The following is a 27298-nucleotide window of genomic DNA, read 5'->3' on the forward strand; positions in this document are numbered from 1 at the left end:
AGGGCTAGTAACTGTTGAAATATTGACACACGTTGAGACCACAAAATAAATGAAACACTGAATAAAAAGACAACATGAATAACGTAAATAATGTAAATTTCCCAAACAAAGCTTTGCTATTATTATTATTATTATTATTATTTATTATTATGTTGCCAATGAAAGATTAAGTTAAAAAAAGACACCCAACTAAAGCAAAACATTTTATGTATAACAATTTATTCATTTCTTTGCATAGCAAACCCATATAAATGTCCAAATAATAACTTAATTCATGAAAATGTAATTTATGAAAACAAAGATACAGGATATGGACATCTTAGTGCAAACACTTGACAATATGAAGCAATCCAACACAAAATACAGCACAAAAAATGTTACAGCTCAGATCAAGACACCTCTATCAGTCTAATAACATTTGTTTATTGCTGGGCCGTTATATTGGATTGCATTATATCATACAAGTGCTACTATTATTGGGTCCACTCCACAGTATAAAACATGTCCACTCCTTGTTGTAGTGTGATTTGATGTCTAGTGTTTCCCAGTCCTGTAATGCTCGACTGTGACCAGCAGGGGGAGGTCAGGCTCAAAGAACCTCCCAGTAACAGAACACGCAGTGTCTAAAGCTGCTTGTGGTTTGCAGCTGATTCAGTGGTGGTGAACCTCTTGTCACCACTGAAGCATCACTCTTCTAGTACCAGTTTTCTCCGCCGTGTTCGAGCACATCTCCTCGGCACCTCAAACTGCTGCACCTCTGCGTCTCACGTGCTTTATCCAAAGATTCATGAGTCCAGGTACAGAATCAGCCCCTGAGGTGGATCTCAGCCAAAACAGCATTAGCACCTTCACTCAAGGATTTTACAGTCATATATGCAAGAGGTCAATAACGGCTGTGCTCATCTGTTGCCGTGACGATGACATCCATCCAAATCCGCATGGATACTGCATTTGTAGCCACCAGAAAGAAAAGACGGTCGTATGTCTTCACACAGAACGTCAGACTGGGCCGTGGAGACTGAAAGGAAGCGACAGACGGTAATAATGTCATAAATCAGGAGAACGGGACGGACGGGTTTTTGCATTGATTTGTTCAGCAATTACTTATCTCACTGTAGAGATTTGTATTATACCATTATACTGAACCCAAAAGTTATCAAAAATAGACTTTATATTTTTCATTACAATAGTTCATTTGAAACTTTTCTAATGCTGCTCTCCCAGTTGCGTCTTGACTTTCTGAGAAGCGGAAGAGCAGGCTGTTGTTGCTTTAGTGTGAAATAATAGTTTTTTTTTTCACAGAAATAAAACACCCCAAATCATTTTTTTATTAACAAACTATAGCAGATATTTCTGAGATTGTAGATGAACAGTTGATTGCATTAGAGAAGACTGATATTTAGATGTTCAATACAACTCTGACTAACACTAAAAGGAAGATTCTGATGTTTTGTGCACAATCAGTTGTTCAGTGGTGGTAGAAATACTCAGATCCTTTACTTAGGTGAAGGTGCATTGTAAAAAGAGAAATGGCCCCTGTGACTGATATATATTAATATACATACATTTTTCTGTGTTAGCTAGTCCACGTAAAGCTAGTTTTAATTACTGAGCATACTGTTAGGATTTATGCGGGAAAATTAAAAAAGAGTTTGCTGATGCTATTGTGCCAACTTAAATAATTTTTTTTTACTTCAATCACCCAATATTGTTAAAGACTAATAAGAATTCAATACGTTATGAACTGTTTTGGGCTTCTGAAAGGGGGCATGACAGAAAAAGCATGAGAACCACTGGGCTACACTTACATATAATTATTTGTGCTGTTTTTTGTGAAATATTGCCACAATAGTGAAACGCTGGTTTAATCTTTAACAATTAATTGTATTTCCTAAACTTATTGTATGTTTTTTAATGTAAAATCTTGATTTTAAAAGTAACTAGTAACTATAGCGGTCTACTAAATACAGTGGAATACAAAGTACAATATTTCACAGTGAAATACAGCAGAGTAGAAGTAGAGCATACAATGGAAATCTTCAAGTAAAAATTACTTGTACTTACTTATGTTGCACAACTGAGGACAAATTATTTTGTAGTTTTACTTGAAGTTATAAAACTCCTCATGTTGATTGATGTAAATGATACAAATTGAGATTATATAAATATGACAGGGTTTCCCATGGTAATTGTAATGTAACCGTAAACCATGTCGTGTGACACGTTTTACAATATCTGAGACTTGCCAGCAGCAAATAATGCTCTAGTCAGCAGAATTAGTGTTACCTGACACCTACTTTTGAAATCTAATACAGCAATTGCAGAGATTGTCTGTGTTTTCCCATGCAAATCTGCCCTGTCTGCAATGCATAAAACATTACTTTAAGTCATGTTAATACACTGCAATAAAGGCAGACATGGGGAGTAAATTCCCTAATCACATGAGATGTCGAGATTCTAGATCAGGTGAAATAGTGCTCTAACTTCAAAGAAGACAAAAACAACATGAAATAGATTAAAGTGGCAACCTCTAAAATAAATTATAACATTATCTTTAACATCTTTATGTTTAATGATGGCCAAGCATGTTAGTCCTAAAACAAGCCTATAGGTCCTTTTCACCACGACTCTTAGCCTGATGTCCAGTTTAAAGTGCATTTATCAAATTATTCCTCTCCACAGACTGAAAGATTTTTGTAAGTCAGTTGGTGAACTGTAGGACAACTCACAGAAGTAGCTGTTCGTAAATGGTCGTAGTAAACTTCTTCAATGGCCTGGAAGTAGATGACTCCCTTTAGCTTCCTTTCATCACAGTCTGCAGCAAAGGGAGAAGCAAGTTAGAAAAACAATGTAGTAAAAACATCCTTATAAGAACCTGAAGGATCTATTCAAGTCATCAAGGTTATTAAGGGTATATACACAGGAATCTTGAAGTAAAATTCAATACCTTTTTAAGACCTTTTCAAGACTTTTTCAACATATCTTAAGACTGCCGCGCCACTTTGAGCTAACCGATTAAAATCAGCCACACACCTTTAAAAGGGACATATTTGAGGTTTTAAAAAGGAATTTAAGTATATTTATAACATATTTATTGCCTATATGTCATCAGGTTGTAACGCCACCTAAAACAAAATCATGTGAAACAGTGTAATTTTGTGTTTTAGTTGGTTTAAACTAGATAATGTGAGCTTGCCTGCAATATGTGTGATAACTTTAATCGACCACTTGATCAATACAACAAAATTCAAATAGGCCAGGAGGGAACAAAGATGAAGAGAATAAACTGAGTAATGAATAACGTAAGTAGTGTAGGCGGTGCAGCACAGGCACAACCTGGAGGAACTAGTCTAAATGACTGTATTAGTATAGCCTAATATTATAACATTAAATTAAAAGTATATTGTTAATGTAATAGTAAACTTTAAGTTTGATATTAATATATTCATGATGTTCCTATATTCAATATAATTTCATATAATAGTATATAACTTACACTAGTGTAATATTAATTCAAATTACGGCTGTTTCAGTTTGGGGTTGTTTTTTATTCATTAACTTTGTGCCAGAAAAATGCTCTAGGCTACATGACCGTCTCCAACCTTGATTTCAGGCAGGCTACTAACTCGTCAATAATCATAACCGTTTATGCAGAACAATGAGTTCAACATTTATAAAGTTTGTTGCAGCACGCTCTATCCTGGCTGTGATTCATCTGTTCACAAAAAGTGACCCTGACGAAAGCATCGGCTTTATGAAAAGTTGAATGTGTTTTAATAAAAGGCACTGATTTAGCTAAATAGCCGGCTAACGTTAGCCAAACCCACACGTTCCTTGAATTTTCCCTGTTGTCTTCCGTCTTGCCGATTCCGCTGCCGGCGGCGCATCTCGCTCTTGTTTTTCAGGAACTGGGCTGTTCAGGCGGCCACAGAGCGACCGGCCAACCGGGTTAATCCCGTTACTCCTGATCGCCACTCCGACTATGTTTTGGAGGATTAACACTGCGGGTCCGGCGGGGTGGGAAATTACGGTCGGTTGTATTCGTAAATCTTTTTCCGGTTCGCATGGATCTATTTTTTGGAGATTTTAAGAGTGAAATAGGCGCTCGGTAGATCGCTGCACCTAACATTACAGAAACGAATCACACAGTCGCTCACTGCCTGTCTAGTATTTTTGGCTACGCATTATAAATAAATACGTTCACCTACAGCAAACAAACTTTTGGACAAACAGGATTTTCACATTGAAAAAAATATCTTCAAAATTTAATACCTTGTTAAATGGCGATTATGACTTTTTAATACTTTTTAATGGCCTTAATTTTCGCAAAATTGATTTATTAAGACTTTTTAAGACCCCGCGGACACCCTGTTATTACAACTGAGGAACTTCATTCATTTAAAAAAATATTTATATTTATATAAAGTCCTCTTTGTTTTGACTGTATAAAGTAGTTGCCTGTACATAAACATGTTTTAACTGCTATTTAAAATTGTTTTTAAATAGGAGTAAATAGCATAAAACATGGTTTTGAGCAATAGAGTATACAGCAAAATAAGTGGAGGATGGAGGCTGGAATGTTATTGATGTAATATTTTATAACATGCCCGACTAAGTTTTAGTGAACTAGCGTGACACGTACATGGCTTCCATTCATGCAAACACGTAGTCAGTGTGTGCACACACACACACACACACACACACACCACTCCTCCAGCCAGTCTAACCTGTATAGTAGGCTAGACGTCTGTGGTCCATGTCAAACAGGAACCATCTCTTCTTCCAGGTCTTGACCCTCCCCCCTCGTTTGGTAAGGAAGCCTGCACAACGTCGAGGTGTCAGCCGCAGGTCAGTGCAGCCGGCCACTCCGTGACCCAGAGACTCCAAGTGGGCCCGGAGGTCAAAGTTGGGAGACAAGAAGAGGGGCAAGCTGCGCTGCTGGAGAGACAAATGGAGTTTAGATGTGGTTGAATAGAGAAACATAGGATCCAGTAGTTTTCGATCTCAACCTTTATTAGGGGCTACAAATCAGGATACCTCAGCCTCTGCTACATCATGTCACATCATATGTAAAGCACTTTGAATTGCCTTATTGTTATTATACATTAAATATTATTTTTAATCCATCTCCTGCAACTGTAACACTAAGTCACTAATGTTCACTTTGAGTATTGCTAATGTAATCTTCACTTACACAGTGGCATTATTTTTTATATTCTAATTTTTCTAAATTTTAATTCTTCTGAACTGTTGAAGTGGACATAGTGTATTTTCATTTACTCCACTTATTATTATACCCAAAAAGCAACCCAATTATGACTGAATCACAAGGCTTTTTTCATTTAAATTTACATCTAAAAAGCAGCAGATTTGAAAGACAAATCTTGAAGGTAAACTTAACCATCTTTACCCATCAAAGTCTGTTTACAGGTCTTGGGGAGTACAAAAAAAATTGTATACAGCCATACATACAAAGCCTTGTATACAAATTTGAAATTGGAAAAATTCTGGGGGGTGGAGTTAACAGATCTCTGTAGCACACTCCTTATCTCTGCTTGAGGCTAGCAGCTCAAGGCTACATAAGCCTCTACTAACGTAACACATCAGGACCTCTAATTGAACTGTAAGCAGTCGTGTTGCATTGTGGGTTATGTAGGCATTAACACTTCTTTATGGTTGTCATTCCATACATACCACTGGGGAGTTTGGGAGAGAACTGGCCTTTGGTTGCTCCTTTAGTTCTGGCTCTGTTTTTTTTGGAGTCTCTGGCTCCAGTGGTTTTGTTCTGGGCGAGTCTGGCTCTCTCTCACTTCTCTCCTCCAACAACAACAGCTGTCGCTCTTCCTGGGTGCACACATGTATCACTGAAAATGATTAACCAAAATATTCCAAAACTGTGTGATGACACATTTACAACACAGGTGTATTTTTGATATTCACATCCAAAAAAAGAAGCCTGATATCAATATGTACCACTGAGCGTTCCCCTTTCTAGTTTCAAGCTCCACACAAACTCCCTATTACATGGCAACACATTTTTCAGGAATTTGCCCATGCTGCAAACATGCATTACAAGAATCCACACATCTGCCGGCTGTTTTCTTGGACCATCATGTGTGAGCTGAGTGGGTGTCAGGGATCAGACAGCCATGTCTAATGCAGTGTGTCGCTGGATATTAGAGGTGTCAGCGAGCATTTCCCATGGCAGGTGACTCACCCTCTCTCTGAGCAGCCTCTCTCTCTCTGCCTTGGCTTCCCTCAGTTTTTTCTCGATCTCCACAAGATCCAACAGAGATGGGCTGTGAGAGGAAGAAAAGTTTCATCAATAAATCAGAGTAACTGCAAATGGGCCTACAAACAACCCCGATATGTGTGAAAGGGTGTTCCCCAAAAGCAAAAAGCTGTCCTGCTCCTGAGATACCAACATGCACTAAGAATCTGTCCAAAATTAGACCTTTAGCACATTAAATGGATTTGCAATACTCACTTTATGTATACACTGCTACATGACACTGTAATGTTAACTGTAGAGCATGTACAAACTAACATTCTCATTCATAGCACATTACATGTATCTTTGTATCTTGACATGTACTGTGCAACAGCTCTACATATGATCACTTATTTTATTTGTTACATTGTTTGTACTGATATTTATCTATACTTTACTTCATCTTCTACAGCTGTGTGAGCTAATACTGCATTCATTATCTCTGGATAGATGATAAATTATTCAAAAAACACCGTTGGGTTTTTTTGGTTTGTAGAGTCTTGATGCGTTATAATATAATAGGTATAATTTGTTATTTTATAATTTTGTAGTTTTAGCCATCATTCCTATCCATGATGACATTGTACTTACCAAGATCAGTTCTGAGAATGTGTCAACCACGCTGAAAAGACACCTGATTAGCCGAGGAGCATGACCAGTCACATGATCATACATTTCTTTTTTTTAAACTCCAAACTTATGTGGAAGAGAAAATGAAAGTGAACTCTAAAATGATCTGCCCCTACTGTCGCATGCTAATTCTAAGGAAGTAAAGAAACCCCCTAAAAGCAATTTCACAGTTCATCAAACAAGTGAAGTGAACTAACTGACCTGGCAGCGCGAGAGCTTGTTGTACTGTTGCACGGTGTGAGGAGCCCGCCACCGTCACTGGTCCCAGGTCTGTGCCCACTGCTGTGCCCATTGCTGAGCCTGTGGGAGGGGAGTGGGGAAGTGAAAGCCTCTGGGGTCTGGCTGTCTGGAAGTGTTCTCACCAACCCTGAGAGGGGAAGGAGATAGAGGAAGACACACAAGAACAACATGCATCGATCAGCGCGAATAGCTTCACATACGATGTGACGTGAGAGAATTTGTGTATCAAGACGAATTACATTAGATAAAGAATTTTCAGTTGCAGCATTCAGGAACAGATCAAGTTAAAGTAAGGCAGACAAACACTTGACAAGACTTGACATGACCTTGTAGATCAGTCTACATGGATATTTGATGACAGATAGAGGTGTGAATGAAAAAAAAGATACTTCTGAGAAGATTTAGGGCTTAGGTATACAGTATATGCACTTCTCTGGCTCATCCGGTCTGTTCAGGTAAATCCTACTTTCTACCTACGTAATAACAACCTACGCTTTCTACTGACACACCTTTAATTTGACTAAAAGGGAGCGAACTGAACAAACACTCAGGGACAAACAGGACATGAGTGCAAAGAGAGAGTGTGTTTATTGTTCTATATCACCGTGCACTCTGCTTAAGCAATCAAGAGCACAATAGGAAATAGAAAAAGAGGGCTGGTAATAGCTTACCCTGTACTGAGAGCGGTCTGTCGTTGAGTTTGTTGTTGCGATGCGAGCTCCGTCGTTTGGGCAAACTGACAGATTCGTTGCATGGTTCCTATAAATAAAAGAAAACAGTGCGAGTATGAGCTGTGTTAAAAGCTTCATCTTGAATCTTGTAAAATTAGAGCTGAAACAATTAGCCTATTGTCAGAAACTATTTTGGTAATCGGAAGTCTTTTTTAAAACAAAAATACCAAAAATTCACCTCTTCCAGTCTCTAAAATGTGAATATTTGTCAGTTTACGACATTAAACAGAGTATCTTTGAGTTTTAGACTGCTGATCGGACAAAACAAGATATTTTAAAAGGTCACCTTGGACTCTAGGAAATTGTGATGGACATTTGTTTTTAACATTTTCTGACATTTTAATGAATATTAATGTTAGTGAGAGCCCTACAAGCACACGCTGTATCCATGGTGACACGCAGCTCCTACCTGAGGAGGCTTGTGAACTGTCAGAGGAGAAAGTGACATCATGCAGGGGGCTGAGCCAGTGATGTTCAACCAATCAGTGAGCGGCTTCTTCTCTTTGAGAACCTGTAGGATGAGATTTAATATCATTTAAAATTAAGTAACAGATCTGTATTGAAAACTGGCTACAAGGCAGGAATACAGTTTAAACAATAAATGTAATGACAGTTTAAACGAAATAGAGCGGCAGGGAAGATGAAAAATACAGTGACTATGATGAAAGCTGCTGCGTTAGACATACCACATGTGGCTGAGAATGAAGACTCCACTTCCAAGAAGGATTGTAATGAGTTAAAAAATTATCATTGCCTCACTATCTTTCCCTCTAACCCTCCCTCCCTGCTTGACTCACAAACACATGAGCAATTCAGCCGCCACATGCAGTCCACTGTTTAACCCTTATCTGCCTCTTTCACTCTACGTTGGCACATGCCCGCAGGGAATGTGTGGACAGTGAAGATTTAAAAGGTTTCAATTACTGATCATTGGGTTTTGTTTTCTTCTACATTTAGTAAATATCCAAGAGTAAAATCTGTTACAAATGATTCCTATGTTCATTGGTACAATAAATGAGATCCAACCAGATTCATTTTTCCTAAACTACCTGCTATACAAGTCATGTCTTATAACTATCTCTCCCTTCTCTGTCAGAAGTAAACCACATCCTGCGTCCAGTCACATTGTAGCCAAACACACTTGGTCATATTGTCTGACACTGTCTTGTCCCTCTCTCTGTACTGCCACTCCCTTCTGCCATCCCTCCAGTTCATTGAGAAGCGCTCATGAACTAAACATTAAAGCACATTTCTGGCAAACATAATCTTAATGCCCAACAGGCATGCAAATCGATTTAAGTGCATTTTTGTAGCTTACCGTTTGCTTCAAGGATGTGAAACTTCCCCCAGCGTTCCTTCTCTCCCTCTCACACATGTACACACACATTCACAAACGCAGCACCCTCCCTCACATTGCTTACTCCTCCCTCTATCCTCTCCTTCCCTCCCTCCAGCTCAAGTTAAGGTCTCTCACTCACTCTCTCTCTCCCCATGTCTGATTTGCTTGTTCTCATCAAGATTTTGTCTTCTTATCATTTTAACGGGTCTGATCAAAGGCAAATCACTGGCTGTGTGATAAAGTCACAGCGCAGTTTAATTAATGACTAAGTAAATCACATACTTTGGAACAGCAAATATTCATCATAATACATGGCAGTGTGGGGTGTCTTGAAAAGTTTAGCTAAGTTTGTGATGAAATTGAAGCCCAGTGAAAAACCAAAGATGTAAAATCAAAGTTACATTATGTTTCAAGAATTTTGAGTCAGAAATCAATCACTATTCACCACACAGGGAATTTAGATGTAGATGACTATATAGTGCATCATGGTAAATATATGTTGAGTAGTGGCCATTGATTGTACACTATTTTTATGAAACATGTGTTATACAGTATGGTGTATAATTTGGACAACTTTACAAAATGAAATAACAGAACAATTGTCCACTTGGGGCCAGCGCAAAAAGCGGTCAACTCAACATTAACAATATCCCCTTATAAAGTTCATATGATAAATGGCATGTACTTACTGTATAAAGCGACTTTCTAGACTTCTAACCACTCAAAGTGCTTCACACTGGTCAATTGCTCATCAGAAACAGAAAACTACACATACACACCAAGAGCACAGACATCGGGAACAAGATAGGGTTCAGTTTCTTGCCCGAGGACAACAGGTGACATGTAGGCTGATGGACCTGAGCCACACAGTAAACGCAAATAATTGCCTATTTGCAGATCCAGCAGACACAGAGCAACATTACCATTCATTTGTTTCTGGCAACTTGATGAATGTAAGTCTAATATTCACTTTCTTTTATCTCCGTTGATAAATCTGCACCCCTAAAATTGGGTCCTTAAACTTCACCTGTAATTCAACCTGTGAGATTATTTAAACCTTTAGAAATATTTAGTTGTGTCCCAAATTTCACTCATTCACTACTCCCTACATAACAGATTCTAGTTTACTTTAGAGTGCGCATCAAACCGACATTTAATTCAGCAAACCAAGTTCTAGCCCATGCACTTAAGGTTTCTGAGGGCACAATATAATGGATACATTTTTTTACTCAGGTTTGAGTCTCAAATACTGACTTTTCATCAATAATTTTTGACATTTTGTTTTTGTTTGTTGTGTGTGGCATCGCGTGTGGTAGCTCAGTCCAGAAAGTTTGAGTAAAGTATGGACCAATCAATAAGGTGAACTTGTAGCTAAAGAGGTGGCAGTTCACCTCCGGGGACTGTTAAGGTGCCCTTGAGTAAGGCACCCTGTGCTATGGCCACCTGTCACTCTGACATCTCTCCACATCATGGGTTTCTCCGGTACGTGTGTAAAAAAGTCCTAGTCAGAGTGTAAAGATGAATTTCTAACAAGAAGGATTAATAAAGTAAATCTTCTTCTTCAGAATCACTGACAGGTATAGTGTCATTTAGCAGCACATTTATACACTGACTTTATCTAAGTATCAACACTACATTTGTTGCATTGTGGCCATTTTTGAGGGCAGAATATGTGCATGCCAGATGTAAAATGCCAGAAAGAAAAAAGAAAAAGAGCACTAAGTAGGAAATAGGGTGTGGAGGTGGACATGGTTTGCATTCAGCTGCAGTGGGGAGGGGTGGCTCAGGTGAGCAGAGCCAGAGAGAGCAAATTGTCACAGCTGCAGTGGCTCTCCCTCTAAATGCAAATAGTACCTCAGTTGTCTGCTGCCAACCTACACAACACACACACACACAGAGACACAGCGTAGATGGCCGCGTTTGGAGATTTTGTCAGTTTGAGTTGAGCCTCGTCAGCTGGATCAGAGCGACCAGCAGGAGCGGGTCGGGCCGGAAGGACTTCCAAGAATCGTGCTGGCAGCAGCAAGTGTGAAACAATTTCTCCGTGTCAGCGTTTGTGCTGGGGCATCCTTAAGCAGTTACCTGCTACATAGGGGCACCTTCTGTACTATTTCCAACATAGACAAGACTATGTTGTCACAGCTGTGGCTCAGGAGGTAAAGTGGGTTGCCCGTTAATCGGAAGATTGGCAGTTCAATCCCAGTCTGCATGTCGAAGTGTCCATGAGCAAGATATTGAACCGCAAATTGCCCCCGATAGCTGTTCCATCAGTGTGTGAATGTCTGTTTCTGAATGTTAGTTTCTGTTCTGAGCAGTTAGGCTCAGTGTGTGAATGTAGTGTAAAAAGTGTCAGAGAACTAGAAAGGCGCTATATATTTAATAAATTAACCATCAGAAAATGACCACAATAGCCACAATATTGTAAATCCCTCTTACCATTTGAGTTGTGTGGGCGAGTTCTCTCTTCGCTTTCCTCAAGGTGTTCAGCTCCCTCTCCTTCTCCCTTTCCATCTCCTTCAGCTGTCTCTCTAACTGCTGGACTCGCTCCTGAAAGTTCAGAACATTATTCCCTTTAGCGTGGACTCCCATATGGTTTCTCCTCCTCAAAAGAAAGGCCACGTGCTGCATCTGATTCGTCTGGCTGGCCCAAGTTTATGTAACCTTTCATTATGTTGTGTGTAAATATCTCTGATGTGACGGCATGTGGGTTGTGTGAGCAAATGCGGAGCATCGAGCCAATTTGATCTCCTCGGCTGAGACACTATGCAAATCAAACAACCACTTTGCAAGTTGAGGTACAAGAGACACACAGGACTCAGCGGGGCTAAGAGTGTAACTCAACAAATTTAAGGATTCAAGGTAATTTAATAGTTGTTTTACAACAGGGTTGTAAAAGAAATCTGTTTGCAATTCCCTTCTGCTAATCAATATACAAAATAAAAATAAAAAGGTCAACATAAATAAAAAGAGCCTGGGGGGAAAAGCTGCTCTGCAGTCCGGTGGTGTGACAACAGACACTCCTGTATCCCCTTCCAGATGGCAGCAAGGTGAACAGGCTCTGGCTGTGGTGGGTTCTGCCTTTTTAGTATCCTTCGGGCTCTGTGCAGGCACCTCACCTCACCGATATCACTGATGCTCGGGAGATGGGTACCAATGATCTTCTGAGCAGTTTTAATCACCTGCTGCTGAGCCCTCTGGTCCTGGGCTGTGCACATCCCATGCCAATTAGCAACGTTTCTAGTCAGGGTGCTTTCTATTGCTTTGTAAAAGTAAAAATTTTGATTTTAGAAATGACCCACTCATATAAACTCAGTACCTCAGGAAAATGTGACAAAGAGACAGACAGACAGAGGAGCTGTTATCTGCAGAGGCCAAACTGCAGCTGAGTCAACTACCATCCCTCTCACACAAACCCTCTCTTCTTCTCTCACTCCGCACTCCTCCTCTTACATAACCCAGCTAATTGAGGAACAATTCTATATTATTTTCACGATATGTTCTTGTGGAATCCGATATGTGAATAGAAAAACAGCCTTTTGAAACTTATGTCAGAATGTAAACAAAGATCACATGTCAAAAGATACTACAGTTGTTCTCGCTTGCTATTAGAAAAACGTGGAAATAGTGGAGGCTTCAGTTAACATTCATTAACAACTGTTTTTAGCCATGCTAGCGCCACATGGCTCTATATGGCAATGTTAGTCTGTCAGTCAGTTGGTCCAGACTGAAATCTCTCTATTGCCATTAAATTTTGTACAGACATTCATGGTCCTCAGAGGATGAATCCCTCTTTCTTTGGTGGTGCCCTGACTTTCATTCTAGCATTACCTTGAGGTGATTATTTTGAGTTTAAGTTTAATTTTCACTAAAAAAAAACTATTACAGTCATGACAATGAGACATTTGTTGGGGTCTGTAACAAACAAACATGTTTTCCTACATCTGGAGAACAGGATTTGTAGGCAGCAGCATCTCTGCAGCACTTCATTATAAAACTGTTTTGTCACACATTTTACCTTCATCAAAAAACTGCAGCTTCTGCAATTTGGGAATTGCACTTATATATATTGTGATTTCGATAATATTTTGAAAAGATATTAATTTCTTTAAAAAAAAAAACTGGTTTATGGCCAAATACCTGCATTACTAATGACATTCCTCCTTCTTCATCAGCCTCAGCAGCTTTAGATACAGTGCTAATTAGCACATGTTAGTTTGCAAATACTCTGAGATGGCACTTTTAACAATATACCTGCTAAACATCACCAGCATTGTCATTGTGAGCATGTTGGATAGATGTTACCACTGTGTTTAAGTACAGCCTCTTTTTATATTGTTTGAACCCTAATCTGAAGAGTTTTACTGCCTCCAAATGTATTCCATTTCTTGACTCTGACCATCACAAACCTGAGGAATTAATTGTTATAAAATGATTATTATCTTGGCAAGCATGGCCATAGACTCTTTTTATGCTGCAAAAGAAGTCATCAAACAACTTAATCTTTCTCTCCTCCTCTACATTTCACAATTAGAGCATCTGATTGTGGTGTCTTTGTAAATATGAGCGGACAGCGAGACGCTGTTAGGATAAGCATGTGAAGTGAGAGTCAAATACACGTCAATGTCATGTTTGGTGATTACATCCACTTGTTTCTGAAGTTACTGAATAAGATATTGAAAAAATATGTTCTGGGCTACTCACTATCTAAAGACAGTACACACATTAGGGCGCCTATGTCTCAATAGCAGTTGAGACATAGGCGCGGATTTGTGGATTTATCACGCAAGTGCGAACATGTTCAAGGCCTCTTCAAATTATTGTGTGAATCCTAATCTGAAGAGTTTTACGGTCTCCAAATGTGTTCATCACAAAGCTGAGGAATTCGTTGTTATAAAATGATTATTATCTTGGCTCCTACAATAAATCAGACTGAGTGGGTGCCATATATTCTCTGCATTTAAACTGCCTGCACGGGTGTGCCCAATCAAACCCGCTCTATTCAAAACTAAACAAGATTAAGGTGAAGCCTTGGATAAATCCTTTTTGTTGGCTGCACGATATGTCAATGTTATTGTTGTTATTGCCATTTGAGTTTCATTTGCACACATTTTCCACTGCAGAACGCTCAAATTCAGTATAGCTAAATGGTCAAGTTCAATACAGCTATTGCACTCTGCACCCAAACATTAATGAGTAACATGAATAATTATCATTTTAGCCATGACAACGTAGCCTTGCCCCAAAATTTTCTAAATCCACTCATGTGTTTTATCTTTCTATTTTCTCCACTGTTTCTGCTTTCCCTCGGTTTCGCTCTGTTGATTTTTCTCTCATGTTGGCCTCTGATGTAATTTAAGCTTACTGTACAGGGTCATGTGACAGTGTCAGGGTGATGCTGGTGAGAGTAAGGCAAAGAGTTCATACTCACGCGTGTGTGTGTGTGTGAGCGTGAGTGTGTGTGTAGGGGGTGTGGGTGGGTGGGGCAAGTCTTAACCTGCACTAGCATGTATGGACCATTGACTGTGAGACTGGGCAAGGAGAGTGTGTACATGTGCATGTGGGTACTTCAATTCCAAATAAGCCTTCTAATGTGGTAGAGTCCTTCAGGGCCAATAATAATAATAATAATAATAATAATAATAATAATAATGATGATTTTGACTGTGCTTTAGCCACCACATGTCTCTGGCATTGACAGTTCATTCACGTAAGTTGGACTTTTGTCAAAACACATTGATGTAGATAAATATCTTTGCAGGAGCAGTGGGGAAATTCTCAGACAACTTCATTCTAAGCCACGTTGTTTACCTGTGCAGTGTTGACAACATGCTGTTGACATGAGATTTCCTTCTCCATCTCCCCTTTACTCGCCCCCTCCTTCTCGCTCTCGTCCTCCTCATCAATGCCGCTCTCTTGCTCCAGAACACGAAACTCCCAGTCCTCAAAGGCCCGAACTGCTGCTTCCATCGCGTCTTTCTCCTGCATTGAAGACAGAGCAATTAATAATGTAACCAGTTAACATCCCTTGTTTTCATTTGATACTGTAGGTTCATTTAAAAAAAATGCTAGATAACAAATAAAAAAAAATACCACTTCATTTGCAGTTGTGTATGATCTTTGTTTTTATTTTCAGCATTACCTGATTAAGAAATTACATGACATACAGTATGTAGTACATACAGTGAATTAAAGTATGTGTAAGGCATTTTGGATATACAGTGGTATTGTGTTGTTAGCTACTACAGCTGCTGAATAAGTATTCAACACAAGTCCTTCCACAAAATGATATTATGTTCACAGATTCTAGATTAAAGAAAACATCCAGATTTTCTTATTTTCATGCCAGATGACTTTGCCTGTAACAGCATGCAGATGTTGCATCAAGTAGTAGCTATCTCAGTGCCCAATTAAAGGCTCCAGTACAAAGACATCAAATTTGACTTTTATCCCTGAATTTTTCTTGGTACTTTTTCAGTACAAACACTGGTTTTAATGTTTCAATGCCAAAATTAACCTGAATAACATTTTCAAAAAGAGTCAAGACACAGTATATTAACTAGCAGATGAAAGTAAAACCTTGTACAGCCTTACTGTCTCCAAATACCTCGGCTCTTGCACTCTTGTTCTTGTGCAATACTTAAGTCCTCTGTTTGTGTGCATGTGTGCGGTTTTCTCTGTGGCACAATTTGTGTCAAACCAGTTTCTAAAAAAAACTTTCCAAATAAATCTGAGATATCAAAAGATAAAGTAACAACCTGCTGCAGGACTGCACCAAACCAGTCATTAAACACTTGTTTTTTCACATTCACAGGGAACAATACACAACCTTGCTGTGTGTGTGTGTGTGTGTGTGTGTGTGTGTGTGTGTGTGTGTGTGTGTGTGTGTGTGTGTGTGTGTGTGTGTGTGTGTGCTTTTGTACATTGTGTGACAATGACATATCAGGTTGAGCAGGTACTGAACAATCACACTTTGTGGAACCAAAACAAAACCAACATCATGTCTAGGAGCCAGCACAGATGCCAACACACCCTGTGTCTCGGACACACGGTCATGAGCCAAAACATCAGTATCAGTTGCAGTTTTAATTTTCTTTGGATAACTGCCAACGTAACCTAATATAATTTATTTGATTTTCAGTATGTTCCTTAACAAACAAGTTGAGCAAGATTAGATACTCCACAAGCGCAGTGATCTAAACTGATATTTAAAGTTGCAGAAGTCAATACATTTGTGAGCATTATTTGAAATGTTCACCACTGCAGTGAAAGCTGTGGACAGCTGGTTGTGTTTTAAATAAATAAAGCCCAAACTCCTAAAACTGCCTTTTTTGTGCTGGTTTTGACAGATAACTGGACTGGAATCACTTCTAATCTAATAGATTTTGCATTTAGATAACACCCCCTTGCTTGTTTCATTACCACAAAGCTGATCAGTCAGACTTCAGCTGCACTGATATGACTGTTGTGTTGCAGAAGCAGACTGCACCTACATCCAAGTTGAATTCAGAAAGGAAAAAGTCTGAAGAAGTCAAAACTATGTAATATCAGGGTCATCATAAAAGACATTACAATTTTAAATAAGATGGGTATTAGGAAAAATAATATAATTGTTTGTTTTTAATATATTTTCAATAAAGAGTTTCCACTGTTGTACAGGGAATGAGGATATGTCAGACATGGAATACATAATGTTGCTGGCTTCATCCATCTGCTAAACTAATGGCTTGTTCACTCAGACACAAGTGTCTTCTATGTTAATGGAAACTGCAAATATATGGACACAGCTACATAGTTGAAAAACATTCGGCAGTTGTTGTACGAAGGGTTTTATTTAAACCCTGGTCCAAATAGTTGTTGAGGAGATTCTTCTTTCGCAGTGTTTCATAGGTGATTCAACTGATTTTATTTTCTTTGCATAAGGGATAAGATTTATTTCATTGATCTTAAAAAGGCAGAACAAGACGTGCATTTCTTTCTTTCTCTCTTTCTGTGCATGTTTCCCCTCATGCTGCTGCAGCCTTTAAGTTAATCTGACAGCATTCAGTTCAGACTTGTGTCGCATTGCAAGTGAGACAGAAATGTCACCGTGTCCAATCTAGTAAGATTTCCGCCATTAATTGTCATGTAAAACGACTAGCGTGCTTATTCAGACCTAGTTTTGTGGATGTTTTGACAGACAGAAAATAAAGAGCTGAACATTTTGAAACATATGAATATGTTGAAGACATCAGTTTATCTCAAATATCTCTTTTTACATTTCTTTTTGTTCTGAAGAGGCTGTGTGCATCTCAGGGACTCACCTGCTGCAGTTGCAGTATCAACTGTTCTCTCTGGCTCTCTGGCTGACTGGGAATCAGTTTCTCCTTTTCCTGACACCTCCTCTTCAGTTCCTCCAGCCTGCGCCTTTCCTCCTCCAGACTCTCTCGCTCCTGCGGTTACATGGCAAGGCAAGAAGGAAGTGAATCTAGAATACAGTCATAACCTAACTTTTAAAAGCATAACAAAACCAATTCAAAAGATAAAAAATATAACACAACAAGTCACTTTTACAACCATGTTTACAGGAGTTTGTCCTGAAAGGTCGCAGACAAGCTATTTTTCAATTATCGCTGACATGATGTTACAGAGCCCACACACTTCTACATGTGAAATTCCTTAAGCCGATTTTTTCTGTTGTGATTGTGATACTCATGTCAAGCCATTTAAATGTTACATCAACACTATTAGTCAAACATTGTCTCAGAGAAAGAAGAAATTCAGTTAGTCATAAATCACAACTGAAAAACAATAGTTTGACAGTAACTTTCTTTACATGATACCTTTTGTCGGTCGCTCTGTCTGGGCTTCTCCAACTGTCTGGCCTCCTGCTGTAGAGCCTGCAGCTTCTGTGTGTGTCTGTGCAGCTGCTTCTTCTCAGTCTCCAGCTCGCCCTGCAGCAGGGCGATCTCCAGCTGCAGCTGAAAGGACAGGAGATGCCGCTAAGTTGAATCATATTGACCAGAGGTTGAGCAAGTCACAGATATGCATTCCTTTACCGTGACTGTGATGATGCCTTGGAGATTTAAATGTGCAGACCTCAGCAGAGACGCCGGTCTGTGTTTGGGCCACAATCGTCTAACATGCTCACCTCAATCTTTAGTTCCTCCTTCTGTTGGTCGATCTCTGTGATTCTCTGTTGGAGCATCGAGGGCGACGACAGGATCCTCATTGAGCCAGCCTCCAGCTTTCTAATGCAGGACTTGTAGAAAAGGAAAAAAAGTAGACAAAGTAACCACTTACCAGTTTTAAAACAATAAACTGTTTAGTGTAGAAATGTGGGATGATTCATTGGTTAAAAGTGCAAGGAGCAAAATGCTTCTTTCTTCTTACATGCAGGAGCTAGGAAGTCCAGGATAATTTCATGTGCCACCACCAAATCATTTGACATGACAGAAGCATATCACTGCATCACAACCATCAACAGCTTCATTTCACTCACTTACCTTCTCACTCTCTGTGCTGCTACTCTCTGTATCCGAGTCTGCCCCCGAGGAGGCGGGGCTTTGACTTGTAGCCACTCTGGTGATCCATGGAGACCGCAGCCCCTGCTGCCACTGGCTCCTGGTGCTCTCCATGTTATGTTGGGGCATTTCTAAAAAGGGACAGGGGAGGCAGTTAATGAGCGCTACACAGAAGGGGGGTCTGGCTGACTTTGCTGAACATTGTGGTAATCTAATCTGCTGCTCAGTTGAAGGCGTATCAGGGATCAGGTGACAGTTCACAAAGGGGATATCACAGTAGTACTGCATAAGCACTTTAACACACAGAAATCCCCCCGGCTTCCAGAAACCAGTCTGTGATGGAGAAAACACTCAGCAGTGAAAAGGAAGCAATAGCAAAAGAGGGGAAAAGTCAGGATGTGGCCGATGGTTTGTGGTTGTGTTTCAGGGTCTCTTTCCTGGTGGAGGACTCCACTGTGTGTGGACACAAGTGTGATAAACAAGTGTCTTTTTCATTGGAGGCTTTTGATGTGCATCAGCAGCGAGACAGTATATGAATGGAACTAGAACAATCAGTGAAAGACTACAAGGAGAAATAGCCCACAAAAATGTTGGACCACATCAGAATAGACTTTAAAGTACTCTTATGTTGTCCTTTTTTGTCTGCCTGTCACATTCAAGTGCATTTACCTGAGCATAAATCATTATATAGTGTTTACACTGTTGTACATCAAAGTGCTTCCCAACATTTGGGAACATGTCAACCTAAAGGCCTATATTATCCTGGTCTCTTTATTCTGTTTTGCCCTTCAGTCCGCCACTGTGTGGTCTCTCTTTAACAAAAACATGCATGCTAGCAGAAACACGCAAGTTTGCACGGTCCAAAACCAATTGGTGGGAAAATACTTTTATTTCCTATTGTCCGCCCTTTTCCCACTGCCTTCCTTCACCCTCTGTGCAGTCCCTCTCTCCTTGTATCCAGACCTTATTAGGCTGCGTGGAATGCAGGCAGAGTGGAAGAACAGAGATAAATATACAGCCGAGATATGAGTGAGGGCTTCCAAACAAGACTGGCACACTGACATCGAGAGAGTGGGGAGAGGAGTAGAGAGGGGGAGGCATGGACAAGAAAAAATGGCAAAAAGTGAGTGAAAAATGTCAAAGGCCAGTGTCTTGTTTCTAGTGATGCACCAAATGTGCACATTTACAGGAAGTTTCCATGGACATAGAATACAGCAATGTTCAAAAAGTAAAAATCTAAATATTTTGCATCAGATTTTTATAGGTGTAACAACTCCACCAGACTGTAATTACAAGTGAAAATCATGTTTACTGGTTGATCATCAATATGAGGAAAAAAGTACAATCTGCGCCTATAAAGTGAGCACTAGATGATTGTTTGTAAGATAGCTGCCTTCATACAATAAGGATATAATGGTCTGTGTGGTGAGACTGTAAGAATGAACAAGAGGTTACGTTTATTTCTTAACTATTACTTATCTGATCTGCCCTGACCTGATCCTGATGAGGATGACATAAGGATGTCATGGTTATATCTGGTTTATGACTGGTGAAAGTTAAGCAAGACGAAGTGTTCAGGAAAACACTCATATTGAAATTGCACTTTCCCTTTCAGGACTGACACTGAAGGATAAATGTCACTAATGTGACATGAAAGGGGGGAAAAAAAACTTAATTGTCCATGACTCCAGCAATTTTCCACGTGGTTTCACTGAAAAAAAAACAACACCCAGATTTACATAAGGAGAAGTACAGTTTAAACTGAATAATTTATTTTATGTCCACACAGACCCATTTTCTGTGACAAGAAGACACTGACCACTGCAGTTTACAGTAAATCGGGTCATTTAACAGCTCTGAAAATGCTTCTAAAATGCTTATGAAGCAGATTCTCAAGTTCAAAGTCAAATTATATGGTGAAAATGGCATCATAAGATAAATTATTCTAAGACAGTCATCAATAATAAACCAGTGTTGCTATAGAAGAAAACACAACCCTACATTGGCAAAAGCAGCACAAAAAGCAAAAGTTAGCTAAAGTTTCACTGAAAGTTATACAAGACTGAGATAAAATGGTCTGCAACAACATTTACACACAGCAACATGTTCATGTGTAAAATGTTGAACTGGCACAAAGCAGTAAAGTTCAGAGGTCAAGTGCCTAGAGTAAAAAACATATGCACCCCATCTCCAGTATCTCAGGGGAACATTACTACAGTATTGATCATTTGTTCTACTTCTAATCACTTTGGTCTCCAACCTTCTGATGTCCAATAATAGCAGTCAAATTGTAGTGAAAACAAGGCAGAGAGAGCTTAACACTGCGTTACATTATTGTCCAAACAAATATCAGTGCAAGCATTTGCTGTCTGGCCTTGCTAAACCTAGCTAAAGTCCACTGATACAGTATCAACACAGCAGAGGGAGAGAGACAGACATTCAGGAGTAAAGTCCATGCTTTCATGTTAACACAGTGGCTTGTCAAATACAACAAACAAAAGGCTAAACAAACACAATACACTGACAAAACAAGAGAGTGAGACAGTAGCAGAGAGTAAGAGGAGCACCAACTATAGATAAAAAATAAGGACGTGCAAAAAAAAAAGATAATACAAATGGAAAAAGTTCAGCCTGAGAGCCAGATCAAAGAACAAAACACAGTTTTGTGCCCAAAATAATTGGACTTGATTGCTGGGAGGGGAGCGAGAAAAAGATAGAAGAGAGGGAGCGAACAGAGACACAGTTCAACATCAAGTGTGCATAGTGTGTGTGTGTGTGTGTGTGTGTGGGGGGGGGGATCTCTTCTCTCTATCCACCACCATCCACCAATCCTCAACCATACAATCCCACCCACTCTGTTTACTTTGTTAAAGGAGGGATAAAAGGCAAGATGTCCCAGGGTCATTGTAAACAAAAGGGGGATTTATATAAACTGATAATATTGTCATGGGACAAGGTTCAACAGAGAAACAGTAGTTTAGTTCAGTGAAAGTTACGTGAGTATAATCACAGATAAGCAGACAGCCCTCAACTCTCAAACCGATCCTAGAAGATTTCAGGACTATGTATCAGCCTGCAATGCTAATTATTAGCCACTGATCAGCAATAATCAGAAACAGCTGATTCACCATAACAGAAACACACACGCACACAGTCAGAGCAGGATGTTCAACAACGCAACAGAATGCTACTCGTGTCATATTGTCTCACCATTTGCATTTTTATGCCAAGGATCCCTAAACTGACCATAGACCCAATCTGATAAGATTTTGGCTTTTATCAGAATCAGAAATACTTTATTGATCCCCGAAGGGGAATTCTGTGTTACAGTTGCACACATTGCACAAGGGCAAAGGAATATAATAAAGATAGTTGTATATAGAAAGTATATAAATATCAGAGTAAAAATATAAAATAAAATAATATAAGGAGTGTGGATATGTACAATATTTACATAGTTAAAGAATTGTTATGATAGATTAGATTTCTATTTTTTATTATAGAAAATGTATGAAACCTATGACCAAATAGTGATAAATTATGCCACTGTGTTAATTATGGATGGAATTATAGTGAAAATAAATGAATCCCCTTTTAGTTGTGGATCCCCTGGAACCCCCCCCCCAAGGACCCTTGGACCCCCTTTTCTTATTTTTAAACTAGTCTTCAGCCCCAATAGACGCTAAATCAAGTTATCACATGAGGCAATTCAGATAAGACTTCACGCAGCTCCCTCTGGAGCCACAAAATGCTTTTTTCCACATATGCATTTGTAGTCCCTAAGTCCCTTAAAAAGAATTTGATGTGTAAAATTGGTGGAGTTCCATATTAAGTTTCAAGCTCAAACTGAGAAAACCCTGATGATGATGTTGTCAGAAGACATTATTCAACTGGTTTCACAACAGTTTTTAGGATTCATTGTGACGAGTTTTTAGTAGTGTCCCTCTGTACAACTGTCTTTGCAACATGTTAGTATGTTGTCAGTAGGTATTTGCCACACTGGCACTGGGTCTGAGCATTTTTAAAGTTTGACTAACCTGTTCCTGAATCTGAAAAACAGCATACTATAACTCCCAAACAATGAAAATAACATACTGTAGCACTCTGAAATGACCTCTTCCCTGTCAGGACCCCTCGTTCATGGCTAAACGGAAAGGTTGGGCTGAGCATTGTGTACACAAAACCATAAAGTCTACAATAACAACAGCTATATTCCACCAGCAACACACAGGACAAAAGAGCTCTGACGGTGGCATGCTCTGTGTGGGTGTGAATGCTGATTACAACCAGGTACTATGCGTTCAATGTCAGGGCACTATAGGGAAAACATGTCACACATGGAGCATGTGACTCAAAACTGCCCTGTAACGAGCAGGGCAGAGCGAATGCACAGTGTATAATTAATCCACAGAGGCCGGACTTGGAGGTCAAGGCACTCTCAGTTCACTCAATTCAATTACAATGAGTATAATATTTCACACACTGAACTGTAAAATATATATAAAAGGTCTATTACAACTTTTTCATCTCTCAATGAATGACTGGAGAAAGTCAAAAAAAAAGGAACATTTGAAAAGAAGGTGAAGAGACAGGGAGTAATCTCTGGGTTACACTGCAATGTAAACATTAGACAGGTGATGTGTGTTAGCTCTGTTGGCTGAAGCAACTGTCAATCACTTGTACTTAATAATTTACATTTCAACTACATACACACAGTATATATGGATTTACCTGATGAAGGTCTGAGGACAGAAACTTTGCAGATAAAGTGATCAGTCAGAATTTATGATCTGAGATACCTGTTTATAAGATTTTCTAGAGTGCAAGACTTTGTAGTAAGTAATGCAGTTTAACATATCTTCCACTGACCAAAATAAAAATCCTCTCCTGGTCGCAGCCCTTGAAAAGACTGAAAAATAAAATGAAGTAATTTGTGAAATCATGCTAGTCATGCTCACTACAATATACTGTGACCTTGAACTGCATTGTACTGTGCAAGTGCTGCATTGCCTTAAACACAGTGGCATGGCACAGTGCAGGGGGGCATCTACAATAACAAAATGCTTCAGTAAATGGTGTCGTCTCATCTGCAGAAGGCATGAGACCAAAACCAGCCATTAAGCCCTGTGAACTAGTAGGACAAGTCACATATTCTTTTTATTGGCCACATTTACAGGCTGTGGCTTCAATCAAACAGACCAACTCTCTAGTCTTTGAAAACGCTCTTTTCAATAGCAGGCCTGACATCATCACATTAGCATCTTTATGCACACAATTTTTCCAGACGTGTAAGCATTTTTCCTATTTCTATTGTCAAAAATGGAGACACTAGAGTCCCTTTTTTTGCCACTTCCTTGCTCTGGCCCTGCAACACCTTTGGCTTTAACTGAAGAAAAAACACAAAGTCTTGCTCTCATTTTAGCAGATGAGGTTTGGTTGGAAAACTGGAAATGGGCTTTGTCTTGTGTTACAGCACACTAACTGGTTTCTGCTTATTAAAACAGATAAAAACTGACATTTTATGGACGTATCCTTACATTCAGGCAAAGACCATGCTGTGGGATAGATTCAATGCTGTGGATTAACCAGCAGTGACCTCTGTACCTGCTGCATGTGGCTCCTGCTGGCTCAGCGCCGGGGGAACCAGGAAGCTGTCATCACAGTATAAGTTTGTGAGCAAAAAAAACAGGTGAGAGTAGGGTGTTTTGGCGGTCACCCAGCTGTCATTGGTGGACTGTGAGAATAAGTGACAGGTCTTGCCTGACACCTAGGTGGCAACACATATGACACAAAACACTGATGCATATAGTTGTAAGAAAATACTGACAGACTCCTATGCACTTTGAATAAAGAAATTCACTTACTGAAAATTAAGGAAATTAAAGGAATCCAAACAACCTAAAACACTTCAGCACTTAAAAGACTTGTAGTTTTGGACATTGCATTTCTGGGCTCATTCTGCTGTATTTTTCTACATTCCTGTGGAAAATTGGCTGACGAGCTGTTGTCAGTTTGAAATGCTGTGCAGTGACTACAATAGCAGCTTTATGCATGGAAGATTTCTCAGCAATTTCAATCATCAGCTGTACATGTCAGATTCTGGCATCAGTCCCACAGAATCTAATAGCAGAGTAGACTATCTAGGATCTAATGTAGAGGAAGCAGATATACCGGTTCCAGCACCACTAGAGCAAGGCCTGTGGATTGTCTGAAAACGTTAGAGTTTCGTTACCAATACCAAAACAATACTTTTTTCAATACCAGGTTTTAGGAAATACAACTCTTTTTATAATTCAACAGAAGAAACCGACTTTCCTAAATGTTGAAAGCTGTCTGAACACTAGCAGCAGTACAAGAACTTTGCTTGGATATAATTTAAAGTAGTTTAAATTTTTCAAAATCAGGATACAAGATTAAGATTAAGACCAGACATCTGATGGCAGCTTTCAATCCAATTTTCGATACTCTAGGCTATGGACAAATCAAATTTCTGTCGAAAAAAACCCAACAAAAACACCAAAAAAGCATTGAGATTTGATTTCCAGTCCTATGAGGGGTCTCAACTGCCCAGAATGCAATGCTGCCACAGTGCATTTTGTCCCACTTCAGCGGTCAACATTATTATTATCATTAAAGCATAACATATATATGCAACAAGTTTAGGTCATCACTCCAGGAAATGTAGGAAACCAGCTAAGTAAATAAAAATAAAATAAACAGAAAATGTCAATGGTTTGTCACAAAGTAACTCCTACGATGTAAAGCGGAAAATACCAAACGTGTTGGTTTTATCTTCTACAATTGACGGATTTGCTCTCCTCTGTTTCATATAGGCTATTTGTAAATTGTGTTGGGCTATTGGCGGGACTAAAAAAAAAATAAAAAAACACTTTGAAGGCTTATCCATGGGCTCTGGGAATCTAATAAAGAAATTAAAGGCACATTATGAATACATCTCTTATCATTTCCCATCTTGCTATTCTGTGTAACTCCTGGCATCAGTACAGGTTCACCTGCACTGACAGGGATTCCTTTGGCCTGAGTAAATCTCTGGGAAGTGTGATGCAAGAAAAGAGTGATTCATTAATGACAGCCTAGGATGCAGGGCTCAGACATAGATTTGTTCAAAGCAGGTCAAAACAAGGTGTGTGTGTGTGTGTGTGTGTGTGTGTGTGTGTTTGTGTTTGTGATCTCTTCTCTCTCTATCCACCACCATCCACCAATCCTCAACCATACAATCCCACCCACCCTGTTTACTATGTACTTGTTAAAGGAGGGATAAAGGGCAAGATGTCCCAGGGTCATTGTAAACAAAAGGGGGATTTATATAAACTGATAATATTGTCATGGGACAAGGTTCAACAGAGAAACAGTAGTTTAGTTCAGTGAAAGTTACGTGAGTATAATCACAGATAAGAAATGAATAATCTTTATTCAGTTCTGTATTTAGGCCAAAGGACAAGAGGAATCATTACGAATCAATGAACCAGGTCTATTTTACAACCACAGCCAAAGAATTCACTTGGTTTCAAGCAAGAAGGTAGTTTTGCTTAGTAAACACATTCAACGGCAGGAAGATTTATTAGGCTAATTTCTCTTTTGTTATTGAAGCAGAGGTACTAAAAAGCAGGCTAGATGTGATGTAGCCTACTCTAACAGAGGGACTCTTAATTTCCCACCTTAATGTCAGAGATATCGTTTCGCATACTTCCACGTGGGAGTTTTTCTTGCCTGATATTTAGAACAGGAACTGCACAAGCGTTGTGTAGGTTAAGTTAGCCTATTTGGAGGTGAAAGATTTTCTGTTGACTTCGTACAAAATAACAAGAAAGGCGAAGTAAAGCAAACGAAATTCTTACCTGGAAAACGTGCTCCAACCTAAGTGACAACCGCTGTGGGTCCTCCAATTTATTACATAGTGGCAAAGAGGGGAAACAAACGGGAAAAAAAACTGTATCGAAACTTCAGCGAACTTTTAAAAGCGCTTTTACTTCAGCCACACAAGTCAGGCTCGCGTGAAGTTTCCTCGACCTGTTGTGAGGCAGACCGCCTCGTTATCTCTCTTTTTCTACAGTATTTTTTTTTTTTTAAATCTTCACCTGGTTTGATTCAATCCCTCCCAGGAAACATGACAGCTCAGTGTGAGCTGCTGTCGGCGTCAACAGGTGAGACTGAAGTGAAAGCACGCGGAGGAGGGCGACGACAGAGGCGGGTGCCGACTCATAAACAAAGTGTGTTTTGTGTTGGAGGTATAAACGAAAAGCTCATATCCTCTTGCTCCGAACTAACTTCGCTGTCGGTTTCTGTGCTGTTCAGACCGCAGCCAGAGTCCCGTTCAAGCCCTGCTATTTTCTATTCTGGGAACTGACGGGGCTTTCTCATTGTGGAGTGGCTCAACTAAAGAGACATCCAGGCATATTGCCAGTACACTGTGAAGTAAAAGGCCACTTAAATACTTTTCATGACAAGCTCCCATGGGAATATTTTAATATTATGATGATTCAGTAGAAGACTGAACAGGGGAACTCGGGGTCAGTTGCAACATGTTTCATATTGACGCTCAGAAGTAGCTAGTTGTTGTGTGAAT

The 27298-nt window shown here is 39.5% G+C and overlaps 1 protein-coding gene across 2 annotated transcripts; it reads right to left on the reverse strand.

Annotated features, from left to right (window-relative positions):
* Nucleotides 1-200: 200 nt before the first annotated feature.
* phldb3 (pleckstrin homology-like domain, family B, member 3) lies at nucleotides 201-27096 on the reverse strand. 2 transcript variants are annotated; one of them, XM_046046155.1, is made up of 15 exons: nucleotides 26571-27096; nucleotides 18694-18842; nucleotides 18339-18449; nucleotides 18031-18168; nucleotides 17512-17640; nucleotides 15020-15190; nucleotides 11648-11758; nucleotides 8282-8383; nucleotides 7813-7900; nucleotides 7103-7268; nucleotides 6218-6299; nucleotides 5695-5844; nucleotides 4728-4935; nucleotides 2730-2815; nucleotides 201-1018 (listed from the first exon to the last, which is right to left on the reverse strand). In XM_046046155.1, exons 2-15 carry the CDS (start codon nucleotides 18838-18840, stop codon nucleotides 884-886), a joined length of 1824 nt encoding a protein of 607 aa, XP_045902111.1. In that variant the 5' UTR covers nucleotides 18841-18842; nucleotides 26571-27096; the 3' UTR covers nucleotides 201-883. The 2 variants fall into 2 exon arrangements, with proteins under 2 accessions (XP_045902111.1, XP_045902110.1); XM_046046154.1 differs by having other exon boundaries at nucleotides 4728-4938; nucleotides 26571-27091.
* Between the last annotated feature and the right edge of the window lie 202 nt (nucleotides 27097-27298).

Source organism: Micropterus dolomieu, linkage group LG03 (assembly GCF_021292245.1).
Source record: "Micropterus dolomieu isolate WLL.071019.BEF.003 ecotype Adirondacks linkage group LG03, ASM2129224v1, whole genome shotgun sequence".
NCBI lineage: Eukaryota > Metazoa > Chordata > Actinopteri > Centrarchiformes > Centrarchidae > Micropterus > Micropterus dolomieu.